This window comes from Protopterus annectens, chromosome 7.part0, assembly GCF_019279795.1.
Source record: "Protopterus annectens isolate FY-2018-M chromosome 7.part0, PAN1.0, whole genome shotgun sequence".
In the NCBI taxonomy this organism is placed as follows: domain Eukaryota; kingdom Metazoa; phylum Chordata; order Ceratodontiformes; family Protopteridae; genus Protopterus; species Protopterus annectens.
Genome location: NC_056739.1, coordinates 908,427,701 through 908,450,846, shown reverse-complemented (window position 1 = coordinate 908,450,846; position 23,146 = coordinate 908,427,701). Strand labels below are relative to the sequence as shown.

Below are 23,146 nucleotides of genomic sequence, written 5' to 3'. Positions count from 1 at the left end.
ATCATAGTCAGGTCTCCATTAATTTTTGCCACAGAGCAGCACAAAAGTGTGTTTTTTGTTTTACTGTAATAAACTCTGCTGTCTTTATCCTTGGTTATGTGAACTATTTTGTAGCTAGGAAAATTTGGAGAAGGACTAATCCAACTGACCTACGTAGCCAACAAATACATTAAAACTTATTCTGCGACTTATTTGCTTTGATGAACATCACAGTATTTCACTTTTAAGAGTTAATATGTATTTAACTGTTGTTTTGCCTTTGGCTGAAAAACATAGCTGGACCAGCTCATCTACTTTATTAACAAATAAATAAAATAAAATAAATCTTACATCTGACATTTTATATTACATCCATGTGCATTGTCTCTGCTGAAAGATGTTGGAGAAATGCCACCTAACTGAAGTTACTCCAGGATTTAGAATAGCTGACTCCAAAGTTAGGTGTCAGGTCACACAGCTCCCTTTCAGTGCCAGTACCACTGAGTACCAAAAATATTTTCTTGACCAATATGTGGCCATATCAATAGCTATCAATCTCTTCTACACATTTTTCATGCATAACACTAAACATATGTGGTGGTCCTCTGTTGCAATTCTACAAATTGCCTTTTATGTATGGATTTCGAATGGCATGTATTCATTCAGACATAACCGGATTGTACAGTGTTCATACTTGTGACTGGATCAGCCATTGTCAGTCTCCTCTTAAACACCCATTCCTTGTACCAGCCACTTTGTTAGTTTATACACCCATTCCTTGTACCAGCCATTTTGTTAGTTTATACACCCATTCCTTGTACCAGCCACTTTGTTAGTGGCTACATCAAGCTTATTTTTCACTTCAACCTCACATCCGGATAACTTTCTTCTTTTATTGTAGCAAGAGGAGTATTATGTCAGCTACTGTCTTTTTTTCTGTGTAGAAAGAAGCTGGATCAATATGTATCCTTTATTAGGTCCCTGTGATTGCTATTTTCATAAATCAGATGTATAATTTCTGGCCTTATAGTGCAGACACCAAGGAAATATTCAAAACTGTTTCTGACAGTGATAACAGGACAGCCCCTTTACCAAGGTGAAGGCCAATTTCGAACAATCTTTCTGAACAGCTCCACCTTTTTGGTTGACAGTTAACTTACCTGTAGGAAAAAAATGAATGTTTTGGGGAAGCAGGTCATAAAAAATTAGTGTTTTTCAGTACAGGTATGTAGGTTTTGGAGAGGTGTGTGTGTGTGTGTGTGTGTGTGTGTGTGTGTGTGTGTGTGTGTGTGTGTGTGTGTGTGTGTGTGTGTGTGTGTGTGTGTGCCACTGGGTGATACTACAAGTGTATAGAAACACGTAAGTATCACTGCTGAGGCTGACATTTGGCACACGTTAGTTCTTATAAACACTTGCAGCTGAGACTCCCTCACATCACTTTGTTGCTCAAGGTGTACGTCTGAGAAGTGGGCTGCACAGGTACTCATCCACCACAAGACAGGGAAGCAGTAAGATACTGATGCTGCAGTCACTCGCCATTAGGGGTTACATAGACCTTAGAACTCAAGTTTGCATTCAGCATATACAGTCCTTGGAGTACGCCTTCTACAACAATGTCAGGGAGATAGTCTGCAAATTAAGAACAACCAGTTAGTCTTCATATGTACATATCTATTTTTTAATCTTTTTTGTAAAATTACTCACAGCTTTATCATATTGAGAGCATGTATACTTTACATCAAACTCTGCAGTCTAGTTATTTCTCTCTCTCTCTCTCTCTATGTGTGTGTATATATATATATATATATATATATATATATATATATATATATATATATATATATATATATATATAATTTTATTTATTTATTGCATTTATTTACTGGGAAAGTCCACTGGGCCTAAAAGAGCCCATTTTCAGTGGAGGCCCAGGAAGAAAAGTTCCAACAAGATACAGAAAAAATATAAACATTGATTAGTACAGAAGCAGACACAGTGTTACAGATAGTAAATATAGTAACATATACAGAATATATACATAAAAGCAGGAATCCAGTTTGTTTGATTACAGTAATATATACAGAAAATATACATTAAAGCAGAATTCAATGAATTCAATCAGAGTGGTATAAACAGATATATTAATCAGTATTATTGTACCAGTATCAACAAGTGAAGATAAAAATAAATATAGAGAAAGTATCATCAGTCACTAGTAGCAAAAGACATAGGAATTTAGTAATCATATAAGGAGAGTGAAGAGGTTAGGTTATAGAGCAGGAACATAGCCAGGAAGATATATAGAGTACTGAAATTGCTATTAAGACACCTGACTTTTAAATGCATCATCATGGCAGCAGATAAAGGTAAAGAAAACTACTGGATGTTGACTTTTGTCCACTGAATATAGACTGCACACTTCTAATACCCTGTGCTACGGGGTATAACCAACCCTGGCTGTCCCTGGATGTTGGCTTTTGTCCACTGAATATAGACTGCACACTTCTGATAGCACCTGTGCTACGGGGTATAACCAACCCTGGCTGTCCCTGGATGTTGACTTTTGTCCACTGAATATAGACTGCACACTTCTGATAGCACCTGTGCTATGGGGTATAATCAACCCTGGCTGTCCCTGGATGTTGACTTTTGTCCACTGAATATAGACTGCACACTTCTGATAGCACCTGTGCTAAGGGGTATAACCAACCCTGGCTGTCCCTCGATGTTGACTTTTGCCCACTGAATATAGACTGCACACTTCTGATACTACCTGTGCTATGGGGTATAACCAACCTTGGCTGTCCCTGGATGTTGACTTTTGTCCACTGAATATAGACTGCACACTTCTGATAGCACCTGTGCTATGGGGTATAAACAACCCTGGCTGTCCCTGGATGTTGACTTTTGTCCACTGAATATAGACTGCACACTTCTGATAGCACCTGTGCTATGGGGTATAACCAACCCTGGCTGTTGACTTTTGTCCACTGAATATAGACTGCACACTTCTGGTAGCACCTGTGCTAAGGGGTATAACCAACTCTGGCTGTCCCTGGATGTTGAATTTTGTCCACCGAATATAGACTGCACACTTCTGATAGCATCTGTGCTAAGGGGTATAACCAACCCTGGCTGTCCCTGGATGTTGACTTTTGTCCACTGAATATAGACTGCACACTTCTGATAGCACCTGTGCTATGGGGTATAACCAACCCTGGCTGTCCCTGGATGTTGACTTTTGTCCACTGAATATAGACTGCACACTTCTGATAGCACCTGTGCTAAGGGGTACAACCAAACTTGGCTGTCCCTGGATGTTGACTTTTGTCCACTGAATATAGACTGCACACTTCTGATAGCACCTGTGCTAAGGGGTATAACCAACCCTGGCTGTCCCTGGATGTTGACTTTTGTCCACTGAATATAGACTGCACACTTCTGGTAGCACCTGTGCTAAGGGGTATAACCAACCCTGGCTGTCCCTGGATGTTGACTTTTGTACACTGAATATAGACTGCACACTTCTGATAGCATCTGTGCTAAGGGGTATAACCAACCCTGGCTGTCCCTGGATGTTGACTTTTGTCCACTGAATATAGACTGCACACTTCTGATAGCACCTGTGCTAAGGGGTATAACCAACACTGGCTGTCCCTGGATGTTGACTTTTGTCCACTAAATATAAACTGCACACTTCTGATAGCACCTGTGCTACGGGGTGTAACCAACCCTGGCTGTCCCTGGATGTTGACTTTTGTCCACTGAATATAGACTGCACACTTCTGGTAGCACCTGTGCTAAGGGGTATAACCAACTCTGGCTGTCCCTGGATGTTGAATTTTGTCCACCGAATATAGACTGCACACTTCTGATAGCATCTGTGCTAAGGGGTATAACCAACCCTGGCTGTCCTTGGATGTTGACTTTTGTCCACTGAATATAGACTGCACACTTCTGATAGCACCTGTGCTATGGGGTATAACCAACCCTGGCTGTCCCTGGATGTTGACTTTTGTCCACTGAATATAGACTGCACACTTCTGATAGCACCTGTGCTAAGGGGTATAACCAAACATGGCTGTCCCTGGATGTTGACTTTTGTCCACTGAATATAGACTGCACACTTCTGATAGCACCTGTGCTAAGGGGTATAACCAACCCTGGCTGTCCATAAAGGGTAGTTCTTAGATAGACACCCAATAAACCCATTACAGTAGAGAAAAAGTGGAATTGGTGCCTTCTCAAAGGACAGCACCAAAATTATTGTTCCCTTCAGTCTGATATCTTGATCATTTCTTCATTCAATGTAGCAACAGTGTCACCTACTATATCAGACACCCTGTAATCTTCAATGGGTGCCTTAATATAATGTAGCAACAGTGTCTCCTACTATATCAGACACCAAGTAGTCTTCAACAGGTGCATTAATACAATGCAGCAACAGTGTCACCTACTATATCAGACACCAGGTAGTCTTCAACCGGTGCCTTAATACAATGTAGCAACAGTGTCACATGCTATATCAGACACCAAGTAGTCTTCAACAGGTGCATTAATACAATGCAGCAACAATGTCATCTACTGTATCAGACACCAGGTAGTCTTCAACAGGTGCCTTAATACAATGTAGCAACAGTGTCACCTGCTATATCAGACACCAAGTAGTCTTCAACAGGTGCATTAATACAATGCAGCAACAGTGTCACCTACTATATCAGACAGCAGGTAATCTTCAACAGGTGCCTTAATACAATGTAGCAACAGTGTCACCTGCTATATGAGATACCAGGTAATCTTCAACAGATGCCTTAACATAATGTTCTAATATTGATTAAGGTGACAGAGGAAGCAAACTGCCTATAAATGCGATTTTATTATGTTTGTATGTGCATGGGTGCATGTATGTGTGTGTGTGTGTGTGTGTGTGTGTGTGTGTGTGTGTGTGTGTGTGTGTGTGTGTGTGTGTGTGTGTGTGTGTGCGTGTGTGTGCGTGTGTGTGTGTGTGTGTGTGTGTGGTGGGCTGGGCTGGGGAGACTGCAGCATGGAGACTAGGAAAATAAATCTGACATTTCTGGCTAAACACTCTGTTTTCAGGAAGCAGTATAGAAACTGTAGGAAAAGCAAGACAGTCATAGTTAAATCAATCCACTTCTGCTTCAAGGAAAATAGTTTTTTTCCTAAAAAAAGTACCATTCAGATATTATTATTTATTTATTTTACATTTTTTGACTGGGAAAGGTTAGTTTGGCTAGGCTTAAGATGGCCCACAGGAGCAGCTAGCCCAGTACTTAGCCTATGAACCTATAGAAGTCTGACTGGGAACATAGGTCCATTTTCAGTGGAAGCTGCAGGAGGAAAGCTCCAAAATAATATACAAAGAAAACAGACAAAACTATAAGTAAAATAAGACAAGCAATATTTATATGATTACAACAGCAATGTGATGATTTTTTGATCATTATACCATTGATAACAGGATTCAAGGCTGACATTATGTTAATTAGATATAGTTGAAAGTAACACTGGGCAGAAATAAAGAAGTCCTAATGTAGAGTCTTAGGTCCTTTTAGATGCAAGATGGCTACAGAGAAATTATTTGTCAAGAGATGGGATGACTGTAGAACAATTATTTGTCATGAGATGGGAGGAGGAAAAGTAGGTGTTGGTAGAGGGTGAGGAGGAAGAGGTTACAGGTGAAGGTAGAAGGAGAGATGAGGTGGGGCACAAATCCAAGTAAAAGAAGACACTATCTATCAGTCTATCAGTCAACAAAGGGAGTGCGAACCAATTTGCCCTCATCCATTGGTTTTGATCTTCTCAAAGAAATCTACCAAGTACAGCAGGCATGACTTGCACTTGATGAAATCAGATTTCGCTGGGTTCAGTGTCTGGAGGTTTCCTACATTATTACTGATAATTTCCATTAATATTTTTCCATGGCTTTGCATATGAGACTAGTGAGACTTATGGGCCTGTAGATTCCAGGGTCTGTAGATGGCCCACCTTTGTGCAGAGAGATGACTGTTGCTGCGCTCCATTTGTTAGGCATGAAGCCTGTTTGGAAGTTACAGTTAAACAGTGATTCTAGAGGGGCTGATGACTCAGGTTTCATGCTATTTAGAAGGCATACTGGGATATTGTCTGCCCACCATCCTTATTAGGGCAAAACACTGCTGTGACCCTGCAGGAGGCCCATCCCTCTCCTGGGGGAGATCATGACTTTAGGATCTACTACTTCTACCTTTCCTTATCTGCCTAGGTAGGGATCTATCAGAATCCTACTGTAACCCTGCCATTTGCTCCTTTGCAGAAGTTACAGCTGGGAAGTGGGAATCTGGGAACAATCTATTGGCTATAGCTTCTGTAAGGCTCAGACATGAACCAATGTTAGATGTGCTTTTACATTTTGAACATACTGCATGTTTTTAGCCACATCTCTGAGTTTTATGACATAATTATGATGTGCTTTCTATAATAAAATATAAATACCAGCACTGGAATAATGTATTTTCTACAGTGCTCATCTGCCTCAATAAACTACCAAGAAGTATTACTGCAAGCAATGAAGTGCTTGTACTCTTTACATTTACTCATAGAATACATCTTTTTATGGAGTTTCTGTTTTCTATGTCCTTGGAGCTTTGAATTTAGCTTAGTCTTTATAACTTTTTCATAAAAGTTATATACTTTCTCTAGACTTCTATAGCTGGAAAAGCTGTAGCCAGTAATGGTTACTTATTCTACAGCAATATGCATCCCCCTTGAGTAAAGCAAACTATAGTAAATGGACAATTTATAAGGACCATAAGGAGCAGTGGATTACCACAGAATGAAGGAGAATATTCAGATAAGGCTAGCAACCTGAGGAAGCGATTCTTTGACAGGGCGTAGCCCAAGAACATTGTAGAAGCAGAATATGGCTAAAATTTTGGTGTCATTCAAAGGGGATCCAGTGTCTGTCAGCCTGGGATGACATGCTCGACAAGCCACGTTGCTTCGCTAGGGACGGCTTGCACCTGTCACCACTGGGCTTTTGGATATTGGCAAAGGCTCTTGCCACCCCCATAGCGCCTTTTTTAGGCAAGGCTCAAAAGTCAAACCCACCCCCATAGACAGCACAAGGAACAAGAAACTAAGGGTAATGCTGCTAAATGCCAGAAGTCTTACCCTCAAGATGCACGCACTCGAAGCTCTCCTCAGTATGGAGAACATCGATATCTGTGCAGTGACAGAAACCTGGTTCAAGGCTCCAGAGAGCACCCCAGCACTACCAGGCCATACCTCGTATCATGCTTTTCGGCCCCAAAACCCGGACCAAACCACAAAAGGAGGGGGAGTTTCCATATTTATCAAGGATATCCACACCTCCAGGTTAGTGGCATTGCATGAAGTATCGGAGACCATCCTTGTGCAACTAACAGTGGGCAAGACTGCTTTTCAGTTTATAGCATCCTACACACCATCCTCTCAAAGTCAGGAATCCCATTTGGCTTTCCTGAAAACATTGGAGAACATGAAGATTTCTCCGACCACCATTATATTGGGCGACTTCAACTACCCAAACATTGACTGGGAGCACTACTCAAGCCCCAGCACCTTAGCCCAAAGATTCCTGGAAATTATAAACTCAAATGCTATGGAACAACTAGTCACCACTCCCACAAGAGGGGACAACAAACTAGACCTGATCATTACCAACATGGGGACTCTATGCTCCACACCAGAAGTATATCCCTCATTGGTAAGATCAGACCATAAATTAATTTCACTGGATGTCCACATCCCGACCCCACCCCCAGCCCAGAAAACCACAGTGAAAAACTTCTCAAAAGCAAACTTCTCACTTCTCAAAACCGAAGTGGAATCCTTCAAGGCCCCAGGGCCAGTGGAAACTACAGCCCAAACTACAGAATCCTATATAAATGCATTCTACGGACATCTCCAGGAATGCATGGATCATGCTATCCCAAACAAAACCAAGACCCAATCATCCAAAGGCAGGCATCCAGTCTGGTGGACCCCTGCCATAAATAAACTGTACAACAGAGGGAGGAAGCAACTACATGATAGAGCAAAATCCCTAATAGGGAAGGCATCTCTGATCAGTACTAGCAAAAAATTACGATCCCTCATAAAATCCTCAAAGGCCAGCTTCGAGAGAAAAATTGCACAGGACACCAAAGACAATCATAAGGCTTTTTTCAGTTATGTTAGAAACCTGGGATGCAACTCCCAGACTTGTTCTGAGTTGATTCTAAACGACAAAAAATACACTGAACCCACAGACATCGCCAATATCCTGGCAGACAGGTTCAGTGCAAACTTCTCCACCCCCAAAAGAGCAAGTATCTATCCCGGCAGAGGGCTGCCTCCCAAACATCTCAGATGCTCAGGTGAAGGCTGCCCTCTCCAAAGCAAAAAACACTGCTTCCATGGGACCAGATGGCATCCCAGGTTGCGTCCTACATGAACTACAAGAGGAACTAATCCCTCAAATAAAACAGCTATACAATCTCAGACTCACTACAGGATATGTGCCCACAGAATGGCGTACAGCAACAGTGGTCCCACTCCACAAAGGTGGAGCCTCTACGGACCCTGGAAACTATCGCCCCATAAGCCTGACTAGCTTAGTCTGCAAGGCTATGGAGAGGATCATCATGGAGCTCATAAACAAAGACATTGGGGACCTACAGACACTAGATCCTAAACAGTTCAGCTTTGTCAAGGGCAGATCCTGCCTTTTGAACCTGGTTGACTTCTTTGAAACAGTCACCAAAGCCATAGATGAAGGGAAGGTAGTCCACACAGCCTATCTGGACCTTGCAAAGGCATTTGACACAATACCCCACTCGGGCATCATAGATAAGCTATCCAGCTTAAATATAACCCCCTATGTCACAAGATGGGTCGCAAACTGGCTCAAAGACAGAACCCACAGAGTGAGAGTTGCTGGAGCCATGTCAGACTCTAAACCGGTCACAAGTGGTGTCCCACAGGGTTCTGTCCTGGGACCACTCTTGTTCGGTATATACTTTTCCGAGGTACAGGCAAACGTGGGAGGACTATGGCTCACCAAGTTCACAGACGACTGCAAACTGGGCGCCATAATCAACTCTCCGGCTGACACAAACATCCTTCAAAAAGGTCTCACAGAGACAGATAACTGGTGCCAGCACCATGGTTTAAAGCTAAATGCCAAAAAATGTATAGTCATACCCTTTGGCAAAAACAATGTGCCCACAAATTACCACATAGGCGGAAACCCATTAAGTACAGAGAAAGTTATTAGGGACCTGGGGACCCAAGTTGATGGCAATCTCTCCTTTGAAAACCACATTGCCAAAGTGGTTAGAAAGACCTTCTACATAGCCCACCTCATCATGAAGGGTTTCACATCTAGATCAAGAGAGGCAATCGTGCCCCTTTATTCATCCCTCATCAGGCCCATCATAGAATACAATGCCCCTTTTGGGATGTACCTTACCCGACACCTGCAGCAATTAGAAAGACCCCAAAAGTATCTCACCAAGAGGATCAAGGGTCTCAAACAGATGCCATATGCTGCTCGGTTAAAAAAACTCCAGCTCTACTCAGTTGCATACCGCCTACTTCGAGGTGATCTATGCCTGACATACAAAGCTATGTCAAATCCAGAATTAATGGACATGCTCCACCTCAGTAAATCTAAATCCCTTACAGCCACACGCTCGAGGGACTTGAACCTCAACACAGAAATAAATAGAACTTGCTGGAGGGACAGGTTCATAACCCAGAGGCTCCCTTCGCTCTGGAATAGAATTCCAGTTCATGTGAGGCAGAGCACCTCACTGAATCTCTTCAAGAAGAATCTCGATAAGTGGATGGGGGATCGTAGGTTTGTCCCAGGGATTACTCTCGTGTCACTATTAGACAGAGGCACAGTAAACTAAACCTTAAAAAGGGCACAGTATACTCAAATCAAGGGGTGGCGTAAGCCATACATAATCGGGCTAGGCTTATAATTGCCCCAGGGAAGATAGCCTAGTATGAACCTATGAACCTATGTGTAGGTTTTAGAAGGGAGAAAAGACAATTATACAATGACTTCTCATTAGTATTCAAAAACGTACATGCTGATTGGACCACTCAACCAGCGTGGTTGTTGTAAATTAAGCAAATACCAACAGAAAAAAGTCTGGACACTTAAGTACCATTGAGTGACCAGACTTTTCTATTGGTATATTCTGTGGAGGACAGAGCAAAACACAAAAAAAAAATCAGGTATGTTCTCCAAAACTAAAGAAACAGAAATGTACCTGATTTTCCTTGTGTTTATGTGCTATCCCTTCTTAAATCTCAGTAGACTCTTGTACTTCTCAACTATCCAGATTTAGCAGAATGTCCAGATTTTTGCCTCACAGTTTTCTTCTTTTCTTCATAAAAATGTAGTTTTCTGGCAAGCTGCTGGGGTTTGAAATCTTTAAATAATGACACACATTTAAGATTTATGCTTCATATCCTTCAGAAAATGCATGCTAAGACAAAACCTCTTGTTCCAGTAACTTTTTAAGTCTTTAACAGTAATAAAATATGTCTCTATTTTTGGATCTTTGTCCCCCCCCCCCTTATGCTGGTCTTTATCCATGTTTTTTACATTAATAAAAATTCAGCATGAACTTTTCAACAAAATGATGAGCGCTTTCGGGCTGTGCCCTTCATCAGATCTGATCAGCTCAAAAGCGCTCATCGTTTTGTTGAAAAGTTCATGCTGAATTTTTATTGTTTTATTATGTTATAATGGTGATACTCAGTGGTGGTCGTTACTGCTCTCTTCTTTTTGTTTGTTGATCTCTGTATAGAACAACTGGACCTTTGGTGGGGTTTTTCCATACTGGCTTGTTTTGTTTATTTAAGAAGATGTGGGTTGGCTCATTGACCCTAATAATATGACCTATTTTGTTCACAGCTACCTTGCAGCCTGCAGAAAATGAATCTGTTTGTTAGTGTTTGTTACAGTCTGAAAACATCCACTTGGAGGACAAAAGCGTCTACTCTACTTTTGTTTTTTATTTTATTAAAGTGGAACTTGGATTTGCATAATTTATTTTGTGAGAAATCACTATATTATCACAAATATGTGTACTTTTTCATTTTCTTTCTATAGCTGTCCTTTAGTAAGTAAGAAAGGGTAACTTTCTTGTTTCTGTGTTGATACAATACCCTCTTCTCTCAGTCACTTTCTGTTGCAGGTGTAAATTTTCCTATAAAAAACTGAAAATTAGTCACTGTTTTGAAAAGCATCATAAACCTTTGTCAATTTGTATAGAAGCAACAAAAATCAAATGCTGCAAGTTAAAAACTCTGCTGAGAACTGTCTTGAGAACTATTGCAAGTGAGCCCGGGTTCAATACACTGCAGTTCTAAGTCAATGGTAACAAGAGTGTCAATGAAACGTTAGGGCCAAACAAGAAGAAAACACATCGGCTATAAAAAAGTTGCACTGGTACGGTTCCCTGATACCGTTATGGGTTACAACAAATTAAAATAATACATCACATGAAATGCAGAACACTAATATTTTATGGCAGACAAAGGTATGATCAAAAACATATACCTCTATGTTTTTTATTCCTCCCCATAGTTACTGTTAATGCTATCATCTATGAGAAAGATAATTTTAAAGGTCTCTATGTTTCAACATTTTAAACTCTACACATCAAGCTATCATTAGGCTGGATTACATTCTACTGCAATTACTATAAACTGATGACATTTTTAGGCTTGTTCACCTAATCCCGCTGTCATGAGCTACAGCTAAATTAAGAAAGACACCAGTTGCTAGCACTATCCTAACTGACTGCATCCTGGACAGACTTGGAGGTAACTGAGGAGGGGGTGGAAAAGACAAAAGCATCACCCAGAGGAGAAGAAGAGTGTCTTACCTGTACTAATGCCTTCAGGACTGTACGATGTGCCAGCCATTGAAGACTGAGCAAAGGGATCACTGTGAAAACCAACAACTGGTTTATGCATTAGCCTGAAGCTGAAATAAACAGGGAAAAGAAATCAAGTAAACAGCAGAAGGAACCTATGGCATATTCACATGCATCATTCAGTGGTACAAGCACCAAACTGCCAAATCTTCTAGCCCAAGGTAGCATTTATACACTGTACATACACTGGTCTTTGATTTAATTAACAAACTAAAAATTACATGCCTTGATTGTACTGAATAACCAGAGACTTGTTTAGGATCACTGACAACACCGGTTTATACCCTGCCTTGCAACACCTGGAACAGAAACTGGAGTGAAGAAATGAGACATTCTGTGCATTTTTTCCTTCAGTGATACAGTAATACTTTAAGTCATATTGAGTAAATTGTGTCTGCTAACAATTCAGATACCCATATATGACCAGGAAATTCCCAGAGCAGGTGTGAACTCCTCACACAAGCAACAGAATAGATTGTTTGTCCAGCAGATTCCCCCAAGCAATCAGATGTACACAATTATGCCTGGCTTCATGGCACAGAGATATGGAGTCCTGACTGCAACCAAGATTACCTGAGTTCAGTTAGTAGCTTGGGTGATGGAAGAGTTGGACAGGAGGGTGGTGGAAGGAAACATCTTTTTAAGGCCTATGCACTCCTGGAGAAAGGAAGGGGTTGTTGTCAGTTATCTGACATGCTCCTGGTGATGTGGGCAATGGTGTAATAATGAGGCAAATATCTGTTAAGAATAGGTGGGCTGGAGCTAACTGATGTATCATGAGGTGATGACCATGTTTTTAGTAGCTCTGCCCAGTTAGAGCATACAAGAAAGTGCCCTGGCATGTAGGACAAGGTATGTGATCCTATTACTGACTGTTCCAAGTCACTCCCCCTTCCCAATCCACCATTGGAGTGGTCCCAACCATGGGAGCTAGAACTGGGGACATTAAGGAAAAAAATGGAGCACAGGCAGCAGACAAAACAGCTGATGATCAGGAAGGAAGTCCTGCAAAGGGAGTAAAAATGTGAAAAAAAAGATGCTCACAATTAGAGCTTTCAGAAATCAGGTTCTTTCCTTCCTCATAAGCATACTGTGGTATTTATATATTTTCTGATTTCATGTGTTGATAAGTGTAGGCCCTAGAACACTTTTCAGGCACAACCCAACCAGAGGGCAAAAGCAGCAAAGAACGCAAAATACAAGTGTCAACAATATCACAATACATACGTTTATAACATAGTAAAACATTACAGATTAGGCTGCTACTGGCTTGATCCTAAATTGAGATCTCCAATCATAAAGGAAAACATTGTTAACAATATACTATCACAATTTAAATCCAATTACAAAATTACTAATATTGTCACATGACTATCCTATATTGCTATCAATAAAAAAAATACTGAGTATATTATGAACTTCCACTATGTGAGTTAAAACTCACTTCTAAAATTGACATGGAAAACTGACCAATCATACTGCTAGCTACATGTGTATCAAATCTGTTCTACGCATGGGAAAGAACTAGTACAGGGCATGTAGACCACACATTCAGTCAAAATACCTTACCCTGCCTCCCAGACAGACTTCAAAATCCAACAAATTGCCACTATCTAAAACAGTCATTTAGCAGACAAAATTATCAAAGAAATATGTGTGTGTGTATATATATATATATATATATATATATATATATATATATATATATATATATATATATATTTATACATAGATATAAACCAGTAAATCAACAGAAAAATAAATGCTAGTATCAGAAACAAATAAAAAACATTCCCAACTCATATTACTAAGACTGCTTAAAAATAATATTAGCAATAAACAGAACAAAACAGGAATTGAGATTGTGACATAAATTAAACTCAGTTTACAGTAATGAAAGCACTAAAAACTCAAATTAAACTACGTTACCAGCACATTAGCAGTGAAAGACAACCAAAATGATAAAAAATACAAAACAAAAAAAAAAAACTCCTGATGAAAGGCAAAGCATAAATCTCATAAACAAGAAATGAAGGCAGAATCAGCGAGTGAAGATCTTGAAAAAGAAATAGTCCCTGCAGCATCAGGAAACAGCCAGCCTAACCTAGAAGTCAAATTCAGACCAGACAGAGCCGGATCCAGCACTAGGTGACCTAGGCAGCTGCCTAGGCCCATTTTGGCTTGGAGGTGGGGTGGGGTGATAAAAATAAAGTCATCTGTAAATAAAACAAAGCTGGAAGACTTCTGTAAACATAGCAGGTTTTAGGATCTTGTGGGAGACTTTCTAAACAAAGGAGAGGGGAGACTAGCAAGACCCAGAAACCTCAGAGGTAGGACAAATGTCCTAATGTAAAATTGCACGACCATTTAGAATATCAAGGTAAAGACCTTAACCGTTATGCCAACCCAACCATGCCCCTTTCTCAGCAAATAAACCAGGATGCCTATGGAGTGAGCAGAGTATCATGACACACAACAGCTGAAACAGTGAGTGTACGTTTTGGGATATCAGTGAGTGAACAAGTGTGTGTGTGTGTGTGTGTGTGTGTGAAATGCTCCAGTAAGGGGGCTTTGTAGTTAAGTGAGTTTGCTTAGAGTCAAACCCTGAGCCTTGAATTTTGGGAAGCAAGTGCCTTAAACCTCCACAACAACTTCCAGTTCTCTTTTATTTTATTTTTTTGTTGTTTTTGTTTTTGTAAATCACTGAGGATTACAGTCTGTCAATGTTAGTCATAGAGTTGCATAGTTATGCTGACCAGTGTCAGTGGTGCAATAGGTAGCACACTTGCCTTTGGTGCAGAAGGTTGGGGGTATCGTCCCTCATCAATTAGACTGACTGTTGACACTATTGTGCAGTGTAAGGGGTAGGGGGTGTTGCACTCCTGAGTGTGTCTTTCTGTGGATGCGATGCCTAGTAACTATGAACCTGTTGTCTGTTTGCCAGCAATTCTCTATTGCATATCACCAACCCACCAATGATTATTATTATTATTATTTTTTTAGGTAATACAGCAGGCAATTTGTACTTTAAGGGCATCAGATAATGAATTTGTAGATGACACACTGAAATGCACAGTTGTTTGCTAGCAGCAACCTCTTCATTAGTTACAGATTTCTTCAGTGTATAATTATCCAGATGACTTTTTCTTTTGCAGGGATTCTGCATATTGACTGTTACTGGTGGATTTTAATGACAGCATTTTGAGTGGATTTTACAGTTGAAATTTTATGAACTAGGTAGCCTTGATATTATTGGTTCATCTGTTTTGTTTTACTGCTTACTGGAAAAAGGTTCAAACTGCAAATTTAAAACTCACTCTAACAAGTGGTGCTGTATTAAACAAATAATATTTGCTATTATTTATTTATTGACATTTGATTACTGGGAAACTCCGACTGGCTAGGAGTCCACTTTCAGTGGAGGCCCAGAGAGAAAAGCTCCAAAGTAGCACAAAACACTTAAAGAATAATAATTTTACAGTCTCTAAAAATAATACAAAAATACAGTTTAAATAATTCTACCAAATTAGACATAATATGAAAACATTGGTTGAGAAGAGGTATAAATTATATGACAATGATTTAACAATTAGAGAAATTTTAGGCAGTTTATTGAAAAAATTAAAGGTAAATTAGTATAATCCAAAGGTAAACAATAAAAACCAACAGCATAAAACAAGGTAACCAAACAATAAAAAAGAATGCTATGCCAGATGTCACTTGGTATGCAAACCAGGTTTAATGTTTAAAAACAATTGAGTTTAAGCACAGTAGAGAGTCGATTATCCAAACTAATTGGGACCAAGGGTAGTTCTTATAATCAAACTATTCAGATAATCAAACATACATTGAACCAAATAAAAAACTTCTAAAATCTTGTTTTTTTCTGCATGCAGGGAATACACTTTTCAACCATTCAGTGATTCCAGTGGACAATAAATAATATTTTTCACACAGGAGCAGGCTACAAGCTCAAAAAACATGCACAAGCGAATATGCATAATGTTTACATATTTAGACTTTATGGTTTTTCCTATCCTAAAACTTTGGAAGCCTGTGTTCGGATAATTGACATTTCATCTAATCGACCTTGGATAATCAACTCTCTACTGCACTTTCATTTCATTCAATTCAAACAGGAACTTCTTCAGAAACAAAGTAGCAACTGTTTTGGTGGATTATATAAACTTAAAGGTACCAAGCTCTATTTAATTTAAAGTGATACTACCTACAAAACAAGTATTAAAAAATATATAAAAAATGCAACAAATGTTTAGGAATATATAGTATTAAAAACTACTTGATAAGCTTTAATAAATATATTAAACTTATAAAAATCATAGTCTTTCATATATCAGCAGCCTTTGTTTTTAAAATTGGTTTAATTGAAATAATACCAGGGGGCTGCAAGCATTAAGCAGTGTTTGCTAGTATAGTTTCTTTCATTCAAGGGCTAGCTCCCAGTCACCACCCCTCTGAAAAGGGGTAACCTGCTCCAGTACAGTGAAGGCAAACTTTTTAAAATTTTGACATTGGGTAGAATGTTTGTACAGTGCACTCACATCCATAGCCTTCTTGATAGCTTGCACATGTTAATAAATCCTGTTCTTTAAAGGCTTCACTGTCTTATCGATAGAGAATGCTGCACAGGAACTATAGAATGCAATGTAGACAACACCCTTAGTATTGCAGTTATAATGCCCTTGGAGGTAATTGTCTTGGGATTAGTTGGAACAACCAGGTGGGCTCCTTGCAGTATATACTTGCACCGCTTACAGGCACAACAGCATTTCAACTCCACGTTGCGGTGCAGTGTGATCTGCTGATCATCGTTTCTTTCCAAAATTGCTTATAAATTTTTATTGTTTTTATACACATATTGGGGTAGGTTTCCTAAAGTCTCCAAGAGACCAAAAGAGCCAAACACAGTGGACCAATGCATGTTTATAATCTTGAGAGAAAACACGTCTGTATTAAAGTGAATGACAAAGGTTCGTGATAAGTCAGTGTCCACCTTTCTTTCACTGGTTGTCAGACAACAGGGGCAATATAATGAGTCTGTCTTGTTTCGGACATCCATTGCAGAACTTCATCTAGTAAACTGACTCAATATCCCCGTTCTCGAACTAGACCACAAACCTTGTCAGCCTCTTGATGAAAAACTGAGTAAACAGAAACAAGTCTGCTTAGCCTTATAAATTTCCAATGGCGGCTGGTGACTTCAAATCAAAGAGGGGATCCAGGAGACAGCTGAGTGAGTGTGGCCAATGGGAAGGGGTGTGGCCAATTAGAAAGGGGTGGAGCTATGCTCAAAACCTCAAAAACTAGGACTTTAATTAAATACGTTGCCCTGGGTGCCAAACCATCATTATGAGAGTCCAATCAAGACAAAATGAAGTGTAGAAGAAAAAAATATGTCAATGCATTGGCTACATGGCAGCTTACTTAATATCTAGATGGAAACAAAAAGGTTGTGAGGCATGAAAAAAATAAATCACTTTTTAAATACACTACTGGAATGCCAGTCAAAATCAAGTATATAAAAAAAGCAGCACTCAACTCAAACAACTCTCCTTGCACTGCAGTTCTAATTAATTTATATTCAGCTTTATAAAAGTACCAACTAACATGCTGAAAGTAGCAATCTCTGTGATACCCCTACTTGTAAAAATGCTTCTTATCCAAAAAAGACCTGTTGCCTGACAACTATCTACTTGTTTCATGGAGAAAACATGATCAAAGTAAAAAATGAACAGCAAACAAGAAACAAGCTCAAGATAAATTGCTTAAAGGATTACTGCACAGGTTATGGACCACACATGATAAATTGGCATTCTGTTTAGTTTACGGGTAAAGCCTGCAAAGATGACTGCAAGTCTCCAACAAATGTAATGAGCTTCTTTAAATACTGTAATCCTGTCCTTTATTACAAATACTGTGATATGCATTTCAATACCTAAGGCTTATATGTTATCTAGTTATGTAAATATTCTCTGCATGGCGACAACAAAAACACTTTCAATGTTGGTAATTCTTTAACAGTTTGCTTATTAAAGCTTACTTGCATCTTACAATCTCAGACAAGCTTACCAGATGGTCATTAAAGCATTGCTACTTAAACACAGAGCAACAGGCACTGCAACAACATGCATTTTCTGAATAATAAGCATAAATCAACAGTATAAAAATATGACAGAAAACCAAAACATTCTACAAAATCAAGGACATATGAAAAGCCACTGTAGTACTTGTGTCTACCTTGGATGGGGGATATTCTGCCCACTTACACTGCATAACTTCTCATTGCCTTGCTTGGACTCATCCAGAGTTACTACATGGGGGAGTGGGGTGCAACAAGTATGTCACAATTTGAAATGTCTCTGGCTGATGGTGATGGCCCTGTCAGATTTGTCATACCTCTCAACCTCAGAGCAAGAAATATGGAAATAGCCATAAATAGAAGTGGATCAAAGGCCCAAAAATAAGGACAATGTTTAAATATTTCTCTTATAAACTTAGAAAGATAACAGAATAGTAGGTCTTGCATTAGTATGGATTTTCCGAAGGGTATGAAATCTGAAACTCAAATGTCTGTCATTATTTTCTAACTTCAACCTTTAATGATTTGCCACTAATTTGCCAGAAAACCACAATTTTATGAAAAACAAACCAAAAATGTGATGCAAAAATATAAAATAGCCACACAAGACAGCTGGGAACCTGTCAAAGAAGGGACACTTTTTTAATATTAGTACTGTTAACTTGAGCAGCTGACAAAATAACATAATCTATATACATTTCTGAAATAAAAGTAATCTACAACTCTGATTATTTCAATTATTTATTAATTGTAAACCCTCCACGTTTTCTTTTAAAATTGCCATTTTGCGGAGGGATTATTAGGGGGGAGAGCAACATTCTGAGCCACAATTGGGGACAGTTGAGAGGTTTGGATATACTTAATCCTATCAAGCAATTTATTTGCACGTACCTCTCAACCTCTTAACGCAAGAAATCTGGACAAGGCCAAATATATTGGAGGAACATACAAACAGTGCTAAAAAATGCTCTTGTATAAACTTAGTTAATAGAATGGGTCTACTTCACGTTGTCAATATAGAGTCTGATATTGTTTGCACGACATTATCGAAAGTGAAGAACATCATGCAAGTAAATGGAAATCTCCGTAAGGGGAGATTTCCATTTACCTCAATTAAGTGCAGTCTCGGAGTTGGTATATTTAAGTAGGGGGGTGTGGGGGTGCATTTTTAAATTTTTTTTTTTACGTTATTCGATGTTTTACTTAACTGATCAATAAAATTCGATCTTTATTGATTTGATTAAGTACACTTTCGATAATGTGATATAGACGCGATAGAATAACAGGTCTTGCTTTAGCATGCATTTTTCTGAAGGGTATGAAGTCTGAAACTCAATGCCTGTCATTTAGTGACTTCATTCCTAAATGATTTGCCAGAAAGCCACAAATTTTATGAGGAACAAACCAAAAATAAGAAGCAAAAATTCTGTGAAAATCTGGACAGTTGAGAGGTATAGTTCAGCCGGGGCTGTCTTTGAGTTTACTGCCCTTTCCCCTCACAAAATCATGGTCGAATGGGGCCTCCCCCTGCAGCCATTCCAATATCCCATTACTTGGCTATTTCACCCTATTTACCATAAACACTATTAATGTGTATACTGCTTTACTTCTATGATGATTTGGATTTCATTTAAAAGTTTTATTTTACATTTTACAGCACAAACACTAAAGGACATCTGCTAAACAAAGCAATGCAGTCTCACAATGAAAATAGACTTAGCATTAAAACTTCTCTGCCCTTGAAACTCACATTCATGGAAACCGCATTGAAACCCACATTCAAAGAAAATACATCTGGCCAGTGGCAGATAAAAATTAACTTTGGGGTGTTTTCAAATCATAGACCCCTTGCACACAAAAAACACATGTGTTCTTTGATAAACCTTCCTGATTGCATTAAATTATATTCCTTGTATAATACAGTATGGTTGTTAGACGACATTTTAAATTTATTGTTTTGAACATTTTTCCAGTAAATAATGAAACAAAATGCATGCAGTAATAATGACAAAACTGCCCAGTTCAGAACATTTCCATCAAAAAAGTCTACTCATACTTCTACAATCCACCAATATCAGTAAATATGCACAATCTCTGCAGAAGTAAACGTCATCTAAATAATTCCACATTAAAGAGATCTGTAACTAATGAAGAGGTTGCTGCTAGCAAACAACTTAATATTTCATTGTTTCATCTACAAATAAAGTGTCTCTTACCCTTGAGGAATAAATTGCCTATGCTATATTAAAAAATGATAAGCTAGTAATACTGCAATAGGGAATGGATGGCAAACTGATAACAGGTTCATAGTTACTAGGTATCTCTGCCAAAGAGGACATTCTCAGGACTGCAGCATCCACCCCCTTTACAAATACAACACAGTGCAGTATCACAAATGCATCTACATACTGTGGGGGTAGAACCCACAGCCTTCTGCATCAAAGCAAGTACACATCCTGTTGTGCTATTAACAATGCAAGCAGACTCAGCATAAGCAGCACTGAACTTCTCTTCCCCTGAAACTCTCAGCTCCTTGTAAAATCCACTCAACAGTCAACTGCATCTCTCAACTTTGCAGCACAAGAAATCTAGAAAAAGCCAAAATTTATTGGGGGGGGGGACAAAAGCCCCAAAACCAGGGACACATTTTAAATATTGCTTGTATATTCTTGGAAAGTTGCTAGAATAAAATGCTGTGTTACCACCATGCATTTCACTGCTAATTCTTGAACCCAAGACCCTGTGCACTACAGTCAGAGCAACATACCACTATCCCAAATCAGCTGTTTCTTGAAAGACAGGAAGACTGAAACTTAAATGGCTATCATTTAGTTAATTCAGTTCTCACCATAGCTTTCAACCTCTTAGCACAAGGCACTTGGACAAAGCCAATAATGGGGGAATACAGCCCCCAAACATATTAAGTGAATTCAGTTCTCACCATAGCTCTCAACCTCTTAGCACAAAACACCTGGACAAAGCTAATAATGGTGGAATACAGCCCCAAAAATAGGGGCAAATTTCAAATATTGATCTTATAAATGTAGAAAATTGCTAGAATAAAAGGTTTTGTTTTACCATGTACTTTCTGAAGAATATGAAGTCTGAAATTCAAATGCCTGTCATTATTTAGTGAATTCAAAATCCAGAAAACCACAGATTTTATGAGGAACAGAACAAAAATATGAGGCAAAAATCTATTTTTTTTTCACAAGTGGTGGTGGATAGGAAATTCAGGCTCTTGCTACCTGCACCCAAGGTACATGGTTTGAGCCTGAGTTTCTCTCTCTCTAGCCACTAGGTATATTTAACTGGGGTATTTGAGACTGAGTTTCTCTCTAGCCACCAGGTATATTTAACTGGGGCATTTCACACACATACACACACACACACACACACACACACACACACACACACACACACACACACACACACACACACACACACACACACAGTACCTGGGTTTGGAGTCCTTTCATCAGCTTCAAAATCCCTTCCTGCTTCAGAATCCCAGCCCTTTACAAAGTACATCCAAGTATGAAATACAAAAGTCTTTAGGTCCTGCGAAAGCAGAGCAGCTACAGGTATCCAGCCTGCAGATGATGCAGTCCGATCCCCTTCCAGTCTATGCAGTTGTAACCACGTCAGCTTCAAAATCCCTTCCTGCTTCAGAGTCCTAGCCCTTTACAAAATACATCTCAGCGCGAAATACAAAAGTCCTTAGGTTCCACGACAGCAGAACAGCTGCAGCTATCCAGCCTGCAGACAATGCAGCCCGATCCCCTTCCAGTCTATGCAGTTGTAACCGCATAGACTTCTGTGCATCTCTGTAGTCTGATGCCTTCTTCCTAATCACCAATCTGGATTCCTGCACTCATGCGTGTAGTTCCAGGAACACCAAGCATGCATGCGCGGAGTTCTGGGACTTGTTATATTGTATTTCATTTTTCATTTCTTTTTAGAGCTGGGGGGGCTGCAGTCCTGCAGTCCAATAGCACAGCCACCCCTTGCCCCTTAACAATGTTTTTCTTTTGCCACCTTGGGTGTTGACTTGTAAAGAGCTGATATGTGTTTGAAAAGGTGTCCTGTCTAAATATCATTGATTCATATCTGCCAGCAGTTACATTTTTATACAGTGTAATATTTAAGTAGTTGACAGTCATTTTGTTCACCTGGTAGGCAAACTGCAAAAAAATGTGTATACTGGTTGAGGAAGTCCGTAAAGAGCTCCAACTTGTTGATACTTCCCTTCCATAAGAAAAAAAATATCATCCAGGTATTATAGGTAGAGGCTTATGTTGGAAAAGATGGGGGGGTTAAAAATACTAGTAGTTTCCCAAAACCACAATACCATATTGGCAAGTACTGGGGCTGAGGCGGCACTCATAGCTACACCCCTATGTTATTTGTAGTACTCCCCCTTGTAATACACATAATTGTTCTTTAGAACCAGTTCCATACACTGATATAAAAAGACTGTCTTGGATTGATCAAACTGAGTACCCTTCACCATTGCCAGCAACCATTCCATACCTTCTTCATGTGGAATGATGGAAAACAAATCTTTGATGTCCACTGTGACAAATAAAGCATCTGAAAAAAATTCACTATCATCTAAAATTTGAAGGAAGTGCTAGGAATCTTTCAAAATATGCCTTTTTGTTTTCCAAAAAGGATTTTAACTTGAAATCATCTAATTTAGTAAATGATTCCAGTTTGGAACCAGCTGAAGCCACAATCAGTCTCAAAGCGGGGGGGGGGGGGGTCGGTTACCGATTTGTAGAGTTTGGGAATGCCAACAATTCTGGGACCCAAGGATATTTCACTTCCAGAAATTCTTTCAATTTAACTGGAATATTGAATGCGATACAGAGGTCTTCAAGGGCGAAATCCATATTGTGGTAGGCAATGTTTATTTCATTCTTTGAAACTTCTGTAAAAAATCCCTATTGTTAAGAAAAGTCAACATTTTTAATGAATACATATGATGGTCCATGATCATGACCCCCCCCCCACCTTTGTCTGGCTTCATCACTCATATATTCCTATCCCTAGACAGTTTAGACAACAAAGTCCTTTCCATACTTGA

General features: G+C 39.3%; 1 protein-coding gene across 1 annotated transcript in view; it reads right to left on the bottom strand.

Annotated features, from left to right (window-relative positions):
* Positions 1-281: 281 nt before the first annotated feature.
* Positions 282-23,146, bottom strand: part of SNX22 (sorting nexin 22) — a 355,160-nt gene continuing 332,295 nt past the window's right edge. The window contains exons 6-7 of the mRNA XM_044077484.1: positions 11,907-12,007; positions 282-1,608 (exon numbers count right to left, since the gene is read on the bottom strand). Coding sequence (XP_043933419.1) covers positions 1,508-1,608; positions 11,907-12,007 — 202 coding nt within the window. The 3' untranslated portion in view covers positions 282-1,507. The remainder of the gene's footprint in view (positions 1,609-11,906; positions 12,008-23,146) is intronic.